Source organism: Erinaceus europaeus, chromosome 19 (genome assembly GCF_950295315.1).
Source record: "Erinaceus europaeus chromosome 19, mEriEur2.1, whole genome shotgun sequence".
In the NCBI taxonomy this organism is placed as follows: Eukaryota; Metazoa; Chordata; class Mammalia; order Eulipotyphla; family Erinaceidae; genus Erinaceus; species Erinaceus europaeus.
The window spans coordinates 40,118,701-40,141,276 of NC_080180.1; the positions used below are offsets into that span (position 1 = coordinate 40,118,701).

At 41.7% G+C, this 22,576-nt stretch overlaps 1 protein-coding gene across 2 annotated transcripts in view; it reads left to right on the forward strand.

Annotated features, from left to right (window-relative positions):
- Positions 1-22,066, forward strand: part of MARCHF1 (membrane associated ring-CH-type finger 1) — an 853,606-nt gene extending 831,540 nt beyond the window's left edge. For both annotated transcript variants that reach the window (XM_060178875.1, XM_060178874.1), the window contains 2 exons: positions 5,449-5,596; positions 19,976-22,066. In XM_060178875.1, coding sequence (XP_060034858.1) covers positions 5,449-5,596; positions 19,976-20,274 — 447 coding nt within the window. In that variant the 3' untranslated portion in view covers positions 20,275-22,066. The remainder of the gene's footprint in view (positions 1-5,448; positions 5,597-19,975) is intronic.
- Positions 22,067-22,576: the final 510 nt, after the last annotated feature.

Here is a 22,576-nt window from a genome sequence, read left to right on the forward strand (position 1 = left end):
TTTGCACACTGCCCTGCACTTTTGTATTGGCATATGAATATTACAGTAGCACAAGAAATGTACATTAAATCACAAAATACTGTTACTGACCCATAAGATATGGTAGTCCATAACTACTTAAGTACAATAAATAACAAAAGAAAAAAAATTTAAAACAAGTTTCCACAGCTCTGACATGACGTTTTTATCAAAAGCGAAGATATGAGTACTAAAATGTTCTCAGTTCAGCACCGGGTAACCAAAAAATACAGCTCAGGGTTGAAGTCATCTGTCTTTCTTTATTTGTTTATTTTTGGTCCCCTACCCACATAACTAAGATGATGTCGTTATTTATGTGGACTAAGAGAAAATACAGTTCGATTAAAAAGTAGAGAGCAAGATGGAGGATCGATTGTTGATTAGCTTAGACTATCTGATGACCGAAAAGTAAGAGGAGAGGAACAGAAGGCTGTTGTAAATAAAATTTCTTTAAAAAAAAAAAAAAAAGTATTTCTAGGGAGTTGGTTAAGTGCACGCACGTGGTGCAAAGCGCAAGGAACCAAAGGAAGGATACTGGTTCAAGCCGCAGTCTCCCCACCTGCAGGGGAGGCGCTTCACAGGCAGTGAAGCAGGTCTGCAGGTGTCTGTCTTTCTCTCGCCCTCTCAGTCTCCCCTCCTCTCTCCATTTCTCTGTCCTATCCAACAACGATATCAACAACAACAATAATAACCACAACAAGGATAAAACAACAAGGACAACAAAAGTGGGAAAAAAAATAGCCTCCAGGAGCAATGGAATCAAGGTGCAGGCACTGAGCCCCAGCAGTAACCCTGGACGCAAAAAAAAAAAAAAAGTATTTATTTGTTTCTCTTTTTGTTGCCCTTATTGTTTTTATCAGTTGTGGTTATTACTGTTGTTGTTGATGATGTCTTTGTTGCCGAATAGGACAGAGAGAAATGGAAAAAAGAAGGGAAGACAAAGGAGGAAAGACATCTGTAGACTTGCTTCACCACCTACTTCACCACCTGTGAAGCGACCCCCTTGCAGGTGGGGAGCCAGAGGGCTGGAACCAGAATCCTTATGCCAGTCTTTGCGCTTTGCACCATGTGCGCTTAACCCGCTGTGCTACCGCCAGATCCCCATAAAACTTCTTTTGTTTTCCTGAAATAATGAAAAAGTTTCTGGAGCATAAAAATCAAGTATTGGGCTCTCACCACTGAAATTACAGGATCTTACTTGTCAGGCAGGGAGGGAAGTTAAGAAGTATCTGATCTAGTCTAATGATTTGTTTGTGTAAATATATCAGTGTCTGTTCTTGAGTTACACAATTTTGGAGAATTCTGTCTGCAAAGATATTCCTAAAGAGTCCTACTCAATTATGAGTGAAAAGCAGAGATCTATGAGGAAGACTAGAATTAGTCTTCCTCATAGGTGTGAGATCATTCACACCATATTCATACAAAACTTTGAAGCATCCAGTGTAATTTGTTCTTCAAAAGGTTTATTTCAGGGAACTGGGCAGTGGTACACCCTGTTAGCTGTACACTTTGCCATATGCAAGGACTCAGGTTCCAGCTCCTACTCCCTACCTGCAGCAGGGACGCTTCCCTAGCGGTGATGCAGTACTGTAGGTGTCTGTCTCTCTCCCTCTCTGTGGCCCCCTCCTCTCTCAATTTTTCTCTGTCCTAGACAGCACACTAGAAAGAAAATTTAAAAAAGGAAAAAATGGCTGCTGGGAGCAGTGGATTTGTATTGCTGGCACCAAGCCTCAGTGATAACCCTGGTAGCATTAAAAAATAATAATAAAAAGATTTATTTCAATTACTAATGAGACAGAGCGTTTACTAGAATATCACTCTGATACAGGCAATGCCAGGGAACTAACTCAGGACCTTACATTGGCATGTATTATACCTGACCACGAAGCAGTGTTCTCAGTTCAATTTTATTATGCATATATTTTATAAATACAGAGAGACAGTGTGTATGTGTGCGTGTGTGCGTGTGTGTGCGTGTGTGTGTGCGTGTGTGTGCGTGTGTGTGTGCGTGTGTGCATGTGTGTGCATGTGTGTGCGCGTGTGTGTGCGCGTGTGTGCGCGTGTGTGCGTGTGTGTGTGTGCGTGTGTGTGTGTGCGCGTGTGTGCGCGTGTGTGTGCGTGTGTGTGTGCGTGTGTGTGCGTGTGTGTGTACGTGTGTGTGTGCGTGTCTGTGCGTGTGCGCGTGTGTGTGTGTGTGCGTGTGTGTGCGTGTGTGCGTGCGTGTGCGTGTGTGTACGTGTGTGTGCGCGTGTGTGCGTGTGTGTGTGCGTGTGTGTGCGTGTGTGTGTGTGCGCGCGTGTGTGCGTGTGTGCGTGCGTGTGTGCGTGTGTGTGTGCGTGTGTGTGTGCATGCGTGTGTGTGTGTGTGTGTGCGTGCGTGTGTGTGTGTGTGTGTGCGCGTGCGTGTGTGCGTGCGTGTGTGTGCGTGTGCGTGTGTATAAACGACTGAAGCACCAGTTTCCTTTGCTGCAAGTGGAGGCAGGGCTCAAACCTTGTCACACACATTGCAAAGCAGCAAACGCTCCCGCTGAGCTCTTCTGTAGGCCGCACTAATTCATTCAATCAGGAATTGCATTTGACAGCCAGTAGTGGAGGCCTACGAAATTTTAATGGATTAAGGGGGGGTCGAGTGGTAGGTAGCGCAGCAGGTTAAGCGCACGTGGCGCAAAGCGCAAGGACTGGTTAAGATCCTGGTTCGAGCCCCGGGCTCCCCACCTGCAGGGGAGTCGCTTCACAGGCGGTGAAGCAGGTCTGCAGGTGTCCCTCTGTCTCTCTTCCTCTCTATCGCCCCTTCTCTCTCAATTTCTCTCTGTCTCTATCCAATAACAAATAATAAGGAGAGAAAGAAAGAAGGAAAGAAAGAATATTTGAAAAAAAAAGAAATAATGGATTATTCAGACAGGGGACCTACAACAGAAGTTAACTCTTTGCTGTTCTGGCTGCGGACTCTCCAATTCTTGAAACTTCCTCTGACTTACAAGATGACTGTTGAGAGACTCACTGTGAATTTTGAGTTTCAGCAAGTAAAGGGAGAAAAGGAATCCAGGAAGAAGGGGCACTTCATGTGTCAGGAAAGTGAAAACACCATACATAGGTCACAGCTTACATCTCAATGACTATCTCTGCTAAAGGAAGTTTAGGAACTGATTTGACTCGGACATGATACCAGCCCTAACAGAATTGATCCATTAATAAAAGAAGATTGGTGTCCTTCAGCCACATGGATCTGGCCCAGCCTCTGTCTCAATCTGCTTCCTAAGATGAGACTACTGAGCTCAGAGAGATGAAACCACATCACCCATGTCTTCAGGCTAGTGGAAGATTCAGGACTTTATGGAACATGCCCTCTTGCTTTCAACTGAGTTGTGCATGGAAGTGTGTGTGTGTGTGTGTGTGTGTGTGTGTGTGTGTGTGTGTGTTGGTGAGGGTGGGCTGAGGAAAGAGTGTGGTCTTCTAAGTTTTAAAGATTGTGCTTTAGAGAGAGCAAAGTAATACAGAGGTTATACAGAACCATGGCAGAATGAAAGATGGTTACATGGGTTCACCTCCAATATGATCGTAATGATTTGATTTTCTTTTTTTAATTTTATTTATTTATTTTATTGCCCTTGTTGTTTTTTATTGTTGTTGTAGTTATTATTGTTGTCATCACTGTTAGATAGGACAGAGAGAAATGGAGAGAGGAGGGGAAGACAGAGAGGGGGAGAGAAAGACAGACACCTGCAGACTTGCTTCACCACCTGTGAAGCGACTCCCTTGCAGGTGGGGAGCCGGGGTCTCGAACTGGGATCCTTACGCCGGTCCTTGTGCTTTGCACCACGTGCGCTTAACCCACTGCGCCACCGCCCAACTCCCAATCATCTGATTTTCTTTCTTCTTCTTATTATTATTATTATATTTATTTTTTGGATAGAGACAGCCAGAAATCGAGAGGGGATGGGCTGGTAGAGGAAGAGGCCTGCAGCCCTGATGCACCGCCTGTGAAGCTTCCCCCAGCAGGTAGGCCCAGGGCTTGAACCCGGGTCTTTGCACACTGTAATGTGTGCACTTAGCCAGGTGCACCGCCACGCAGCCCCCTGATTTGATTCTCTTATAGAAACAATGCAGAAAAAAGCAGTGGCGCAATCCCTAACTCAGGAGTTAAATACTAGCTCTCCAGGCTTTACTATATCAGTGAAGACTTGATTTCTTTGACGCGAGTAATGGACACACGTTCCCTCACGTAAACCATAAACTACCACAATAAAAAGCTTCCATCTCTTTCTTTTTCAGACGGAGGGAGCAGCACTCAGCTTTCTGAGGACTGAGACTCAAGGACAATTATGATGATAGTAATTAGGATCCTTAGTGTGGCAGTAAATCAAGACTGCTCTCAAAAGGGCCTTTGCTGATTCCCCTCCTCTTGTACAAATGATAAAATATCTTCTTAGACTTGTGAGCAAGTGGTAATTATCTCTCCTAGGCATCACTCAAATACTCATAAACACACACACACACACACACATACACACGCACTGCTATACATTAATCCAAGAAGACTAGGAAAAAGCACAATAATAACACACAGGACTTACAAACAAGAAGTCCCAGGTTCAACCCCACCAATGTCAATATCTACAGCTGGGGGGGGGGGCAGGTCGTGGCACATCTGGTTGAGTGCACATGTTACAATGCACAAGGACCCAGGTTCAAGCCCCGCAGTCCCCACCTGCAGGGGGAAAGCTTCACAAGTGGTGAAGCAGTGCTGCAAGTGTCTCTGTCTTTCCCTCTCTATATCCCCCTTCCTCTCGATTTCTGCCTGTCTCTATCAAATAAATAAAAATAGTAAACAAATATATATATATATACAGCTGATACGAAGAAATCTATAAGATTTCTTCAAAGGATACAACAGTCAAAACTAACTGGTTATATTACAGGTGAAGAGACTGCCAGCTGGCAAAGCCCAGATGACTGGATTTGAATCATTTGAAAATGAGAAAACTGTTTTGTTTACCCACTTCATTTATCTAAGTCAGATACAGCGCTACAGGTTGTGGTTTTGGCTTGGCCAAACATGGCGATCTGTTTGATTGCTGGTGTAATCTGCAGTAGCACATACATGTTTACATTCCCTTCATGGTTCATGTCTCCCATGTAGAAGGGGAGTGAAATTGCCTGCTTAGAAATTTAGTTTGGTGGGAGTCGGGTGGTAGCACAGCGGGTTAAGTGCACGTGGCACAAAGCGCAAGGACCGGCATAAGGATCCTGGTTCCCCACCTGCAAGGGAGTTGCTTCACAGGTGGTAAAGCAGGTCTGCAGGAGTCACTCTGTCTCTCTCCCTCTCTATCTCCCTCTTCTCTCTCAATTTCTCTCTATCTCTGTCCAATAACAAATTAATTAATTAATTAAAAAAGAAATTTAGTTTTGTGTGATTCATTTCTACTTGCAGTGGGAAAAACTACAGATGACCACGAGCGAAAGGAGGAAAATCTTCTGCTCCGTCACGTTCCACGTCATCGCCATCACCTGTGTGGTCTGGTCTTTGTATGTGTTAATAGATCGGACTGCAGAAGAAATCAAACAAGGCAACGATAATGGTAAGAGCCTTTCTCTTTGCTATTTCCTCCCCCCGGCGGGTGGGTAGTCAGTGATTTGCCATGTGTGAATCTCCATGTATGGTAGCTGATCCAAAACCAGTGCCGGCAACTGAATCTTCTCCAATTATGTCCCTGGTTAATACCGTAGATTAGAAAGCAATGATCATGTGGGTCCCAAGCTGATGCAAGGTTAATCAAATTCCCAGAAACCTCAGTGGGGAGAACTATCTGACAGTCATACACCATTTCGGGCTTTCCAGGAGCTGAATAAGGATCAGGTTCCCAATGGTGTGAAAAGACAGAGGTTACAAAATTGGAAGGGTTTTCACTTCATTTCATTCCCTCTAGTCACTGCCTCTTTTTGAAGATTAAGTAGGACGACGCTGTCAGAGAATGTGCTGTGGCTTATTAGTCAGTAGTGTGCAATTTGATTAGGTAGCCTAACAAGATGGTTTGGAATTTTAGCCATGCTGCTCAATTGTGAAGGATGGTGTCAAGTCTGCAAAGAAAGATGCTTTAAGATCATCAAGGCAGGCAGAGGTAGATAGCATAATGGCTATGCAAAGAAACTCTCATGCCTGAGGCTTTGAAGTCCCAGGTTCAATCTCCCACACCACCATAGTCCAGCACTGATCAATGCTCTGGTTTAAAAAAAAAAAATTATCAAGACATATTCTAACATCCCAAATGGATAGGTCATTTAGAACAAAAGTAGAAGTAGGCTATTTGTCCATGCTTCAGACAGTGCCCAGTAGTTTCCCATAATGCTCTACCACAACTCTCTAAAACTCTATGGAAAAATGTTTATGCACCCCCATGAAAAGAGAAAAAAGAAAGAAGTAGGTAGAAAAATAAAGAAGTGGAAATGAGGGAAAGGATGAAGGAAAATGATTTTTTAAATGTTTTTATTCCCTTTTGTTGCCCTTATTATTTTATTGTTGTAGTCGTGATTGGATAGGACAGAGAGAAATGGAGAGAGGAGGGGAAGACAGAGAGGGAGAAAGACACCTGCAGACCTGCTTCACTGCTTGTGAAGGACGCCCCTGCAGCTGGGATTCCAGAGGCTCGAACCGGGATCCTTCCGCCGGTCCTTGCGCGCTTTGAGTCAAGTGCGCTTAACCCACTGCGCTACCGCGGGACTCCCGGAAAATGATTTTTATAGAGAAAGGTTTATTTATTTCTGTATGTCTTTGCTTTCACTGAACCCTGAAGGAAGGTTGTTGTATTCTCATGTATGACCGCTAGGTGGCAGACGTGCACACCATCCTCATTTTTCCTGGTCTTGTGGCAGCAGAATCCGGTGGCCTCAATTAAAAGGAATCCAAGACCCTCCAGGTGTATTGTATTTACCTATTTTACAGAGACGGGGGTGGGGGGGACAGATATTGACAATTTAGGACCATCTTGACTTCTTAGGAATGAGAATGAAAGCTCTGCTTCATTTTCAGTTTAAATCCTAGAAAAACAAGTGAGTTAAGGGTTTTTTTTTCCTTCATATCAATATTAACTTCTTTACATACAACGTATATTTAACTGCACTGTTTACAACGATATTATGCATTATCGCTGATCTGCCAGATAATAATAATAATAATAATAATAATAATAATAATAATAATAATAAACTACTGCATACCTGTGAAGTAAATTCCTTAAGGATAATACCTTAAACACAAAAACCAAATTGTGTCTTCTTAGAGATATAATGGTTGAACCAAATCATATGGAAAACAAAGTCGGGCCAGGTGGTAGCACACCTGGTTGAGCGCACATGTTACAATGTGTAAGGACCAGGGTTCAAGCCTCTGCTCCCCACATGCAGGGGAGATGCTTCAGGAGCATGAAGCAGGTCTGCAGGTGTCTCTAATTCTCTCTCCCTCTCTATCTCTCCTCCCCCCTTAATCTCTTTCTGTCCTGTCAGATAAACAAAGGAAACCAACAACAACAATAAAAACAGGAAGAATGGCCTCCAGGAGCAGTGAACTCACAGTGCCCGCACCAAACCCCAGCAGTGAAACTGGTGGCAAAACAAAAACAAAACAAAACAACCTTCTGATCTTCAGAACTTTAAGATAATAAATTTGTGTTAAAACTATAGTAGATTGGTGTTTTGAGTTACTAAAATAAAGAACAAAGAAAATTTATAGAAACACCACTCTGATCAAATACTATCCTCATTTACCATCATTCTTAGAGTATCATCCCTAGCCCCCAGATTTATTGATCGGATTCCACTGGCCTCCATGACACAGCTGAAATCGGTTATGCCAGTCATTCATACCACTCCACCTCCCCCCATTTACCTCCAGAACTTTACTCAGATTTCCCTCCCTTGGAAACATTTCCTCCCAGCTTCTCTTGTTCACCACCACACACTCAGAACACTCCAGTCTTCCCACACACTTCTCTGACTACTCACTCTGCCCTTGCAGTTGGCCTCAAATGTCACTTCCTCTGGAAAAACTGGATCTGTTCCCTACACTAGAATAACTGATCCCTACAGCAGTTTTCCCAGGACTAGCAGGATCAGCATCACCTGGATATAAGAAATGCAAAGCCCCATGGGCCAGGCGGTGACATACCAGGTTAAGTGCACATATGACAGTGCGCAAGGACCTGGGTTCAAGCCCCTAGTCCTACCTGCAGGGGAAAAGCTTCACAAGTAGTGAAGCAGGGCTGCAGGTGTCTCTCTCCCTCTCTATCTTTCCCTCCCCTCTCAATTTCTCTCTGTCTCTACCCACTAATAAATAAATAAAATAGACACAAAGCACAAGGACTGCCATAAGAATCCCAGTTCGAGCCCCTGGCTCCCCTCCAGCAGGGGAGTAGCTTCACAGGTGGTGAAACAGGTCTTCAGGTGTCTGTCTTTCTCTCTCCCTCTGTCTTCTTGTCCTCTCTCCATTTCTCTCTGTCCTATCCAACAACAACAGCATCAATAACAATAATAGCTATAACAATAAAGCAAGGACAACAAAAGGAAATAAATAAGTAAATAAATATTTTTAAATAGATCTTTAAAAAATGAAAAATAAATAATTTTTTAAAAGAAATGCAAATTCCCAGCCTCTCCCACCTCAGACCTAAGAATCAGAAACTCAGAGGGCAGAGCCCAGCAATGTGTGTTTAAGAAGCACCTTTGGGCCTGGGAGGTGGCATACCTGGTTGAGCGTACATGTTATAGTGCACAAGGACCTGAGTTCGAGCCCCTACTTGCAAAGGGAAAGCTTTTCGAGTGAAGCAGTGCTGCAGGTGTCTCTCTGTCTCCCAATTACCTCTTTCCCTCTCAAGTTCTGGCTTTCTATCCAATAAATAAAGATAATAAAAACAAATTAAAAATTTTTTTTTAAAAAAAGAAGCACCTTCTGCACCCCATAGTGATCCTGGGTCCATGTTCCCAGAGATAAAGAATAGGAAAGCTTTCAAGGGAGGGAATGGAGTATAGAACTCTGATGGTGGAAATTGTGTGGAACTGTACCCTTTATCTAATGGCCTTGTCAATATTTTGTATTTTATAAACAAATTTTTTTAAAAAAGAAGCCTACAAGTATCCCTGAGAACCCCATGTTGAGAGCCACTGGCCTGCATGTCTCCAAGATCATCCTGTACTAACCCCTGCCCCCCCCCCCAGTGCTCAAGTTCAGTGTGTCCAAACGCCTCATCTGTTAGGACTTCTACCACTGTATTTCTGTTTTAACATGTTCTTTACTTCTGATAGAGACAGAGAACTTGAGAGGGAAAGAGGAGCTAAAGAGGGAGAAAGACAGGAGTCGGGCGGTAGCGTAGCAGGTTAAGCGCAGGTGGCACAAAGTGAAAGGACCAGTGTAAGGATCCTGGTTCGATCCCCTGGCTCCCCACTTGCCGGGGAGTCGCTTTACAGGTGGTGAAGCAGATCAGCAGGTGTCTTTCTCTCCCCCTCTGTCTTCCCTTCCTCTCACCATTTCTTTTCTGTCCTACCCAATAATGACTATATCAATAACAATAACAATAATAACTACAACAATAAAACAACAAGGGCAACAAAAGGGAATAAATTTTTTTAAAAAAAAGAGGGAGAAAAACACCTGCGATATTGCTTACTCACTTGTGAACCATTTCCTCTATAGGTAGGAACTGAACCTGGGGCTTGAACTTGGGTGTGTGCCCACCCAGGTATGCACCATTGCCCAGCCCCTATAATTTACCACTTTCTAACCTTGAGAGATATTACTGGGGGGTGGGGAGAGGTGGTGGGTGGTGGCATTCCTAGTTAGGCAAACACACTGCAATGGGCGAAGACCTGAGCTCAAGCCACCGGTCCCCACCTGCAAGGGGGAAGCTTCACAAGCAGGGCTGCTGGTGTCTGTCTCTCTCCTTTATCTCTCCTTTCTTCTCTACTTCTGGCTGTCTCTATCTGATAAATAAATAAAGATAAGCTTTTTTTTTTTTTTTAGAATTTAGTTACTATTTATTTACAAGAAAGATAGGAGGGAGAGAAAGAGAGAATCAGGTATCACTCTGGTACATGTGCTGCCAGCGATTGAACTCAGGGCCTCATGGTTGAAAGTCCAGTGCTTTATCCACTGCACCACCTCCCGGACCACAAGAAAAAATATTTTTAATGTTATCACGGGTAGTCAGGATCCAGATCCAGATGGCCAGCATTCATACTGCATCCCCTCTCTCCCTCTTATTTCCATGCTAATTTCATCCTCAAATCCTATTTATTCTGCCTCCCATGTCTCTGGAATCTGTCCATATGATTGCATGTTCAAATTACCTGGGAAGTTTCTAGGAGCCTGCGTTTTAACCCCAGGGATCCAAATTTAATTGCCCTTTTACTTGACTCCATTGTTCAGTCGTGTTGAGACTAGTTTTCTTCTAGAATTTAGCTTTACCCAGGAGACTCACCACAAGTGATGGCAATTACTCCTTTAATTCCACCCCCACTCAGTGGACTCTGAGCTCAAAGTAAGGACAAGGTGTCTGTCCAACCCCCAGCAAATCCCTGGTGCTGAGACTGTGGCACTCCAGTCAGTGATGGAGAAGGTATCCTATGTGAATGCTTCATCTGCAAGTTTTGCTGCCCTCTAGTTTTCTTTCAGAATTCTCCTGCAAAATATTATTTCCCAGGCTGACAAAATATCAACTCACTTGTCTATTGTGTTGCATTAGCATGTGTATAATTAGGTACACGTGCCCACCTGATGCCCACCATATCAAAGGAAGCTTCAAGGAGGCGCAAAGCGTGAGGACCGGCGTAAGGATCCCGGTTCAAGCCCCCGGCTCCCCATCTGCAGGGGAGTCCCTTCAGAAGTGGTGAAGTAGGTCTGCAGGTGTCTTTCTCTCCCCCTCCTCTTTCCATTTCTCTCTGTCCTATCCAACAACAATGACATCAATAATAATTACTACAACTATAAAACAAGGGCAATGAAAGGGAATAAATAAATATAAAAAAATTAAAAAGAATGATTAAGGTCAAGTATAACTTGTAGACTGACAGTTGACCATCCTGACTTAAAAAAAAAAAAAAAAAAGCTTCAGGACTATGGTCTTTCTGCTTCTCCATTTTTATATGGAAGAAAGAAAGAAAGAGAGAGAGAGAGAGAGAAAGGGAAGGAGGGAAGAAGGAAAGAAGGAAAAAAGGGAGGGAGGAAAAAAGAAAAAGGAGAAAGGGAGGGAGGGAGAGGTTATTTTCCTTCCTTTTCTGTTCTAAGTGGTTATAAGATTTCAGACTAGTCTTCCTGAAGCTTGTCATATATAATTTCTCATATCCCCATAAGAGGTGTAAAATACTCTCACCCCCAACTTAGATTCTTGTCTCCCATCATGCATCAGAACCCCAAACACACACACACACACACACACACACACACACACACACCCCTCAGCCCCACCACCACCATCATCACCACTAGCCTCATCCCTGTCCTCCTTCCCCAGAGTCCTTTGCTTTGGTGCAGTACATCAAACCCAGACTCAGTTTCCCTTTGTGTTTTCCCTTTTCTGTTCTTGTTTCTTAAAACTCTGCCTATGAGTGAGGTCAGCTCATATTCATCCTTCTCTTTATCTCACTCATCATGATTCCTTCAAGTTCCATCCAAGAGGAAGTAAAGGGAGATGCTTTAAGAACGAGTGAAAATCAGATGTCATCTATCTTTAGTGTTCCAAGCATCCAAACTCGGAAGCAAGTCATTTGTCAAGAGGCAACCAGCCCCTGTGGCACTAGAGTTAGATTTGCAGGACAGCTCTTAACTCAGAATATTTCAAATGGAAATTAGTGTGATTTTGGAAAGGCCGTTGTCTGCATTTATGTTCGCATCATATTTAAAACCTGAATTCCCCAAGTGCACATCAGCAGGAGTATGGGCATCTGCGCGAGCGTTTATTATTTTCAGCTTCCTCTGGCAGCGGAACTGTGAGTCCTGCTCGTGAATTTACTTTTAAAGTCGTTAGGGAAACTAATTAATCAAAAACTCAAATCCATCTTGCAGATGTCCCAGAATATGTGAAGAGGAATAAACTGTCTTTCTTCAAGTAGGATTGGGGTTGAAAATAAAACAGCAAAGTCTTTTTGGAACTATTAATAATAAATATAACAGAATTGGAAGGGGGTTAAATGCTAAATGTTAAATAGTGGTTCTTTCATATTAAATATGTTTGCTGCCTCAGAGAGTTCTCCTTACTGGCATCTGTGCTGACACAAACAGGTAAATAAATAAATACAATACATGGTACTGAAAACTTTAATGCCCTAAACCAATTCTCTTCCGACTCTAATTTAGGGAATGATTGCTTTTTCTGCCTTATCTGTCCAGAACAGAGCTCCAGTCTAATACTTACATATTACAAAGGAAGAAAAATACAAACCCAAGAAAGCACAATTTATACTATCAAGAGAATGGAAATACAGAATTTTTAGATTAACTCAAAATTATTTAAGTGTGCAGACCACAGGGACAAGCCTAACAAAATTGACTTTGTCTTCATAGTTGGTTCACTTGTGAACCAGTCAGTATTTCCAGATCGGGGGACAACCCTCATTATTCAGAGAGCACTTGGTATGAGTAGAGACTCAAAAGCTGTTGCTGGCTGTGGCTGACTCAGATAAGCAGTCTGACTGTACAGTACTTGTTCGCTTGTTTTACATATGCATTAAAAACCACTCTCCTTCAATTTATAGAATAGATTCCTTTTCAGCAGTGCTATTTAAACATCCCTTTTGAGGGCAGGGGTAGATAGCATAATGGTTATGCAAAGAGGGGTTCTCATACCTGAGGCTCCAACGTCCCAGGTTCAATCCCCTGCACCACCATAAGCCAGAGCTGAGCAGTGCCCTGGTATTAAAAAAAAAAAAAGTAAATAAATAGATTATTAAAAAAAAATCCCTTTTGAAAGCTAGTGGGCAAGGCAGTGGCGTGTCTGGCTAAGTGCTCACATTATAGCACACAAGGGCCCAGGTTCAAACCCCGAGACCCCACCTGCAGGGGCAAAGCTTTGCAAGTGGTGAAGCAGGGATGCAGATGTCTGTCTGTCTCCCCCTTTCTCTCGATTTCTGGCTGTTTCTATCCGATAAAAAAAAATAAAGATAATAAAACATTTAAAATAAATAAAGTCAGTACAGGTGCTCTTACTGACAACAGCCCAAGTCTGATGAAAAATGGATAAGGGACAGTTATCAGAAAGCCTGGGTTTGACTAGTTATTGTGAATAAAATAATCTAAAAGCATGATTTTTTTTTCATTTGTATAAGGTGGAGGGTCAGAAAAATAGCTCACCTGTATAGTGTGCCCACTTTGCCACACACACACGATCCAAAGTCAAGCTCAGGCCTCAGTCCCCAGAGGAAGCTTGGGTGCTGTGGTATCTCCCCCTAATCTCTCTCCATCTTGCCCTTTCTATCTGAGTAAGCCAGTCTGAGTCGCTGAGGCCCCAGTGATGACCAAAAAAAAAAAAAATTGGACTGAATCACCCCTATGTCTTCACTTGTTCAAAGGCTTCATTAACTTGACCTGGTAACAGATAAATTGAAACATTCTCTAGTCAGACTACATATATGTTTACTCACAGAGAATATTACCATTAACAAGTTATAAAAAAAAAGGTTATAAAGATGTGAAATACAGAAAATGAAATTGTTGTTTTTTTTCTTTTCTTTTTTTTTTTGCCTCCAGGGTTATCACTGGGGCTTGGTGCCTGTGCTAGGAATCCACTGCTCCTAGAGGCTATTTTTTCCCTTTCATTGCTCTTGCTGTTTATCGTTGTTGTTGTTATTATTATTATTGTTATTAGTGTCATTGTTGTTGGATAGGACAGAGAGAAATCGAAAGAGGAGGGGAAGACAGAGAGGGGAAGAGAAAGACAGACACCTGCAGACCTGCTTCACCACTTGTGAAGTGACTCCCCTGCAGGATCCTTGTGCCAGTTCTTGCACTTCATGCCATGTGTGCTTAACCCACTGCGCTACCACCCAACCCCCTGAAATAGTTCATTCTAATGTTTTATTTATTTTAATGAGAGAGAGAGGGAGATACAGAGACAGATCAGAGCTCAGCTATACTCAGCTCTGGCTTATGGTGGTGCTAGGGACTGAACCAGGGGTTCAGAACTCATGAAGGTCATTTGCATAACCATAATATTGTCTCCCCAGCCCTGAAATCATTAAATTTTGTTTACGATTTCTCATTTATGGGGCCAGGCAGTGGCGCACCTGATTAAGTGCACATGTTACAAATGCACAAGGACCCAAATTCAAGACCCTGATCCCCACCTGCAGGGGAAAGCTTTGCAAGTGTTGAAGCAGGACCACAGGTGTCTGTCTCTCCCTATCTACCCTTCCCCTCTCAGTTTCTCTCTGTCACTATCCAATCATATATATATGATAATGATAATTGGATAATGACATATATATATATATATATATATGTCATTTATTGCAATCCAAAAGGTGGTAGAATTGTGAACATACAAGCATGAGGCCCTGAGTTCTATCCCTGTTACTTCATGTGCTAAAATGATGCTTTGGCATTATCTCTCTCTCTCTCAATAAATAAAATAATTCTTTGAGGCTGGGCAGTGGCACACCTGGTAAGTGTGTGTATTATCATGCACAAGTACCAGTGTTCAAACCCCCAGTCCACACCTATATGGGGAAAGCTTCACAAGTTGTGAAACAGTGCTGCTGTTCTCTCTCCCTCTCTTTCTCTTTCTCTCTCCCTCTTCATCCCCTTCCATTTCAATGTCTCTCTGTTCTATCAAATAAAATGAAGTTGCGATGTCCACTGCCTGAGCTGCCTTCCAGGGGCAGAACAGCTTATTTATCAATAGTGGATCCAACTAGAAAGAGGCAACTAAGAGAAAAGTAATCGAGGAAACCATCTCCTGGGATCCAGGCGGTGCCACAAATGGGTAAACACACACATTATTGTCTTTGTTTTTTTTTAATCTTTATTTATTTATTTATTGGATAGAGACAGCCAGAAATTGAGAGGGAAAGGGATGATAAGAAGGGAGAAAGACAGAGAGAGACACCTGCAGACCTGCTTCACCACTTGCAAAGCTTTCCCCCTTTCAGGTGGGGACCGGGGGCTTGAACCCGTGTCCTTGAGCACTGTAACATGTACGCTCAACCAGGTGTGCCACCACCCGGCCCCGACATTATGGTCTTTGAGGACCTGGGTTTAACTTCTGTTTCTGTACAGTAATATATAAGATTAAAAAAAAAAAAAAAAAAAAACAGAAACCATCTCTCCAACCAGCACATTTTGTAACACTGCCACTTAAGTACCTAAGCACCCCACCAAAAATATCCCAATTTACCACTGAGATGCTTTTTCTAAATATACATTTTTCCTGTAGCTGTTAAATGAGACAGGTTCTCTTCTGCTGTGTGAGGATTTAAAGACTTCTTAGACACACTCTGGGTGTCCCCAGTCACAGAAGCTGCAACATAAAATATCCAGAATGCCCTGAGAACTCAGATTTAAAAGCTGGAAGAAACTGCACAAATCAGTATTTTAAACATAAGGAATTGAGTAACTTGTGGATAACCAAGATATAAACACCCACCTGGGACTCTTTAGTCTATCCAGTTCTGATTACAAAGAAAACAGAAAAAGGTGCTAGCCTGTGTGCCTCTGCAGGAGAAAAATGGGACCTTGGACCAACAAAATATTATGGTCAGGGAGACTGACTGGCTGGAAAGTACATGTGTGTGAAAAAGGCCAGGGATACATTCCAGCTTCCAAATCACTATCTTCATGGTCTCCAAGCCTGCCATAAATGTTTCCTAACACAATGCATACAGTTGCCACTTGAAAGATTTCAAAATCATCTACTTAGCTTGTGAAATTTCGGAGCTCTTCCTCACTAAGTGAACTGTGATTCTGAGGGACACTTGAGGCACAGAGTAAAAGCATGTCCTGTCAGCAAGCTGTTAGTGAGCTAGCTGGAAGTCAACTGAATTTTCTCTTCCCCTATATTCTAGCTGTTTTTGTTACATAAAGCCTAAGTATGACTTGCAAAGACCACAGACGGGTCAAGTTAGAAGGGTCTAGTTACCAGCAGCGCCAAATACTTTGCCAAATGTGCACAGCATCCAGAGAACTCAGACATGAACTTATATAACATTTTATCTGTGTCAGGAGCTATTGATTTAACTCACACTAACAACTCAAGGAGAGAAAGAAAACCACTTCCTCTGTTTTGCTTCAGTTAGCTTTTGTTAGGCAACATGCATTCTAAAAGCCACTTCCCCTTCTGCAGGTCAATTGGATCTTGTTCTGGGCCAGTTTAGTTGATCTGTCCAGGGATCACCGGTGTGTATGCAAACAACTGGCTGTTGTATCATTCAAGTGCTGGCATGTTCACTTATCTGGCAGTGGGGCAGACGACAAGGGTGCTTTGTTTTTCTTCTTGCCCCGCCTTCTTCACAGAAGACACCATTTTTAAAAAAGCAACAAAAAGAGGTCCAGGCAGTAGCGCTGTGGGTTAAGCACACATGGTGCGAAGTACAAGGACCCGAGTAAGAATTCTGGTTTGCCCGCCCCCCCCCCCCCCCCCCCGTTCCCCACCTGCGGGGGGATGGGTCACTTTACAAGAGGTGAAGCAAGTCTGTAGGTGTCTGTCTTTTTCTCCTCCGTCTTCCCCTCTTCTCTCGATTTCTCTGTCCTATTCAGCGGCAGCAGCAACAACAAAAATAGAAAAAGATGGCCACCAGGAGCAGTGGATTCATAGTGCAGGCACAGAGCCTCAGCGCTAACCCTGGAGGCAAAATAAATAAATAAATAAATAAATAAATAAATAAGTACCTGCAAAAGAAAAGCAAACTACAAGGGCTGTTGGCCAAAACAAGTCACAACACATAACCAGGCTCAACATGGGAGGGGATATTCGGGGTAACTCACAAAGGCATGGGCAGGCTGGGGCTCCTATTGCAAAACAAGCATAAAGGAACCAGAGCAAAGAGAACACCAGATTACAGGCCAAACACTCAAGATGAATTAGGATGGATGAGGAGGCATAGGTTTAAATAGCTACTTAGGAAAAAAATCTGTAAGCCTCAACAACTAGTGGGAATTTTGCACAGAGAAACAGCCTATGAGGAGTCCTGAACCATTAATAAGGGAAATTATTATGTTTGGACTGCAACAAAATTGGAGTCTGAATCATTAGGAATTTGGATATTTCTTTGCTATGAAATAGTGATTTCTGGGAAGATGAGGGAATCTTTAATTATGAAGATAAAGGAGACAGTTGGCTGTCCTGTATGTAGATAAGATCTCTCCTGAGGCTGAATGCCTTAATGCATTCAAGGACACCAGCCCACATCTCCCAACTCAACGCCAGTGGAGACATTATTTATATAAAAGAACAATTTAGACAGTGAGTGGTCTGGTGGGCAGTGTATGCTCTGCAAATCTGAGGCCTCAAATTTATTCCCTGCACCATTATCACTCTGTGTCTCTCATTAAATAAATAAATCTAGTTTAAAAGATGTATTTATTTAATACAAAAAAAAGATGATGAATTAGAGCATCAAACACAATGCCATGGATCAAACCCAGGACCTCATGCTTAAGAAGTCAGACAGAAAGTAAAAATGACTTATGTTCACGTGCCATAAGCTTACACCACAAGCAGGAGAAATGGACCGGTGAGAGTGGGAAAGTTTACTTCCAGCTTAAAACGACCAGGGTTAGGTTTTGTGGTGCAGGTAGGTGGACAGAAATAGGAAGCAAAATTCAGAAAAGAGAAATGTTAAGTCTCAGAAGTGGAAACCCTCCAAGCAAGCACTTAGGAGGAACAGCTGGTAGTTTAATTTAGCAAATGGGAATGTTAGAAGCAATCCATGGGGATTTCCCTAAAAATGGGAAATAAAGCACAACTCCATCACCAGTTTGTCTGTAGCTAAAAAACTTTCTAAATAGAGAAGCTTCTGCTCAATATATTAGCCAATAGCAAACATCCTTCTCAGTTTGGAGCATCCAAAGTGCTTTGATTTGTATACTGACTCCTCTGGACATATTTCCTATTGTGACTTCCAAGGCAGGGATTCTCAGCGTCAACATTTGGGGCATTTCCAATTATTCAGTAGAGAGGAGTGCTCTCCTCTGTGCTGTGGAATGCCGACCAAACACCACTGGTCTCTACTTAGTCAAGTCAGTAGCATCCACTCCAGCACCAGGTAAGAAAATCAACACTATCTCCAGATCCTTGTAAGGAACAGAACTACTCCCTCAGATGAGAGGAGTAGCCAACGTTGAGTCCTCGGAAAAGTATTAAGTAGTCTATTTTGAGTCAGTTCATAGGTTTAAGTCATACATAGGCTTAAGCTAGGAGGTAAATTCTTCTCCAGAACTGATGGAAATGGGACAATCTGTTTTGCTTCCAAAAGTTTAAAGTGGATGTCAACTATTACAGAATATTAAGTAGAATATATCAGAATTGTTCACTGTTGTAAATAATACCCAAGGTAAACCCCTAGATTGGTTTCTTTTTATTTTATTTATAAAAAGGAAATACTGACAAAACCGTAGGATAAGAGGGGTACAACTCCACACAATTCCCACCACAAGAACTCCGTATCCCATGTCCTCCCTTGATAGTTTTCTATTCTTTAACCCTCTGGGAGTATGGACCCAAGGTCATTGTGAGATGCAGGTGGACAGTCTGGCTTCTGTAATTGCTTCCCCGCTGAACATGGGCATTGACAGGTCAATCCATACTCCCAGCCTGCCTCTCACTTTCCTTAGTGGGGCAGGGTCCTGGGGAATCGGAGCTCCAGGACACATTGGTGGGGTTGTCTGTCCAGGGAAGTCTGGTTGGCATCATGCATCTGGAACCTGGTGGCCTATCCAGAGAATCCCAGGTTGTCACCTAAATTGGTTTCTAACCCATCCTGGTCTCTCATATTGAGGCATACTCTTGACAGCCTTTCACATGAGTGAAGGCAACTAATATGTCCTCCATGATTCAGGTGTTAACAGGAGGTGAGTTCTTGACCACATATTTAGGAGCTTAATTACCGAGGGTCTAAATATTTTTGTAGCTACACAATCTGTGAAATCACTTTAAGAGCTATGAAAGATAGTCAGTTTCTGTTTATGGTAACAAAGAGACAATATTGATGCCCTAAGAAAATAACGGTTTTCAGTGACAAAATATAAGAACTGTTAAAAATTATTAAACACAAAATCCTAAATAATAATGTATCTATACTCAGGATTTTTTTTTTTTTACTTTAAAAGGAATGAGGGAGAGACCTGGATATACAATACTAGATACATCATCTACTACTTCACCTTACAAAAATTTTAAATTCTGATTTCTTCACTCAGTATGTTCAAGACTCTGCTGTGTCAAAGTATGAAAAGTGAAATCATAGTATATATTTCTTACTAAAATAAAAATCATCTACAGTGATCAGAGAATTTCACATACAATTTTAACAACAGCTTTACAAGTGCTTTAATCAAGCAATTTAGGCGGTTAGTTGTTTTAAGATTTATTAATCCATGTGAGGAAGTGAAAGAGAGCCAGAACATTACATGCAATGCCGGGGTCTGAACTCAAGACCCCATACTTGAGAGTCTAAATGCCTCATCTACTCCATCATCTCCTGGGCTTCTAGGTTATTAACTCTTCACCAGCTGCTAATGACATATTCTTTACACATGAAATTTAGCAGACACAGTCTTTCCAAGGAAAATAATTACCAAATCTACTGGGTAATGCTGAAATAGCTGAGACTTTCATGCCCGAGATTCTCAAGGCTTCAGGTTCAATTCCCAGCAATAGCAAAGGCCCATAAACCAGAGCTGAGCAGTGCTCTGTTCTCTTTCCCTACATATAATTTTTAAATCTACTGGAAAACTTGATAACATTCTCTCTTTTTATCTCAAGGTGTCCTCGAATGGCCGTTTTGGACAAAACTGGTTGTGGTCGCCATCGGCTTCACAGGCGGTCTTGTCTTCATGTATGTACAGTGTAAAGTCTACGTTCAGTTGTGGCGCAGGCTGAAGGCCTACAACAGGGTGATCTTTGTACAGAATTGCCCAGACACTGCCAAAAAACTCGAGAAGAACTTCTCATGTAATGTGAGCACAGACATCAAAGATGCCGTTATAGTGCCTGTATTACAAACAGGTACAAATTCACTTCCATCTGGAGAGGGAGGCCCCCCTGATGTTATACCAGTGTGATGCAATCGACTGGGAGTTTCTTCACAGAAAAATATCTTTCTAGCCCACAGCCACTACAATGACAGAAGTGATCCTGAATGAATTCACTCTTTATCTTCCCTTTCTCCTACTGGCTTGTGTTCCATTACTTGACTCAGAAAGAGGAAAAAGAACATACATGACCAGGATCTCCTGAAGCAGAGTCTAAAGTGGGATTGCATCTAAAGGTGAAACTGGTTTGCTAAAGGATGAGTTCTTAAGACAATTAAGAATAACTGCAGCCAGGGATGCTGTTAAGCAGTGATGAAAGACTAAGTGAACAGATGATATTCTTCAGTCTAGTAGGGGAAAATTCAAGAACGCAGACTTGAATGCAATGTGGATTTCTTCTAGGGCCTCAGTGTTAACTAGCTCATCTGGAATTAACACACATACTTGATACTGAGCTTGAAATTGTCTGCATTATCCCTGTGGCACAGCAGAAGTGAACTTGGCGGATGCATATTTTCATATTCCTATGTTGACAGCAAACACATTTTTATGGCTACAGTGGAGTCCAGCTGTTTTGATAGATGCATGTTTTGTAAAAGATGCAATACACATTTGAAACTATTACAACTTGGAATTAAGTTTAAATCATGAACAAGAGATTTCCAGTGGTAGTTTGGGTTTAACTGACTTTGTGATATGCCTACATAAGTTGAAATCAACTATCAGGTCTTACATTTACCAGTTTCTAAAACAGAGCTCTCCAGTAGAAAACTAACATGATCCATGAATTCAGGCCACATATGTAAATTTAAAATTTTCTAGTAGATCCATTGAAATAGATAGACATGCATAAGTAAGATTCCTTTTGATAATCTAACACTATCATTTCAATGCATCAAAATTGAGATCTTACATCTTTATACATAAACCAATTTTTCAAATTTCAGTATTTCATCCTTATACCATTTCTCAGTTTGAACTAATCACTCTGAGGAGTATAGCCCTAAAATCACACCAAACCTCTGCTTTGTGTAGCTCTGAAATGTTTCCACACAGAATTGTATTATTAAAAAGTACACAAATGTTATTTTACAAAGCGCGCTAATCATATCCTTATTAAAGAGTCCAAAGTTACCATTTTTCAAAGTTACCAAATAGTAAAGTACAAAAAGACAAAGTGCTGAAATTGTTTGCTACTGCAGACCATTTGTGAGAAGGAAAAGGAAAAGAAAAATGTTTGTTAAGTCAAATGTGTAAGGCTTTCTTTAATCTGTAAAGAGCTATCAACTTGACAAATGAGTAGTTATGACCAAGCATTTAAAATGTATTTTAAGAAGCTGACAGGATTTCCTTGTTCAGCTGGGAAGCAAAACACACTCAACAGATTCTGTGATAAGTAATAAATTGAGTTGTTTAGGTTTGGCAGTTCAGTTGATTATTGTGTTCTTTGCATATTCATGTAAAACTGAAGTGTGAAAGATGTTGCAGTGAGTTAGATTAATCATTATAGGTATAGTTGCCTGTCAAAGGAAGATGTCTTACATAAAAAGGGGTGATTTATTTTTGCTAGCTGTCATATTTATTATTGTGAAAAGGCAACATGATGGCCATAAGAACCAAAGCATGGGTATCGCATTGCACAAATCTTGAGTGTCAATTGAGATGCACTTTGTAATTTTCAGTGTGCTTGTTCTTCACGAATTACCATAGTAAAAAGGAAACAGAAATCACCTGTTCATGAGAAAGGTGATGAGTATTAAGTAGTGGCAGACAGTGAATCCAAATAGTCCCAATTCTTAGAAATAAAGAAATACAATGTCAACTTGTATGTGTATGTGTGTGGCGTGGGTGTGCATTCAATGTATATACACAAAGAAATGTTAAGGTTTTTCAGTTAGGAAGTAAAAGGTTCAAAACTCATCTTTCTTAAAGCTTGTAGGGCGGCAAAATAAAGGAACAAATAAAAGAAAGTGGAGGTAATTAAACTGGACTAAAATTCCTTTGCAACTAAGGGCAAAGGTGACATTTAAAACAATGTAAGAAGACTTCAACAAACTGAACGCATACTAACTTCCTCTAAAATTTCCATTTTAAAAGTTTCAAGTGACAAAGTTTTGAGTGACTTAACTATGGCAACTCAAGCCTTCATTTGTCTGTCTGTTTTCCTAAACTTTGTACTAATCCATTTGTCCTGTTATTTAGAAATGGCAACATGTTCCCAAATATTCCTGGAAAAAAAAAAAGTCTAGTCACGAGCCAACAAGAGTATTGATTTTCTTTGCTCTGGAAAGAGAAAGATCATATATCTCAATTATCATCACAATACTGTCTA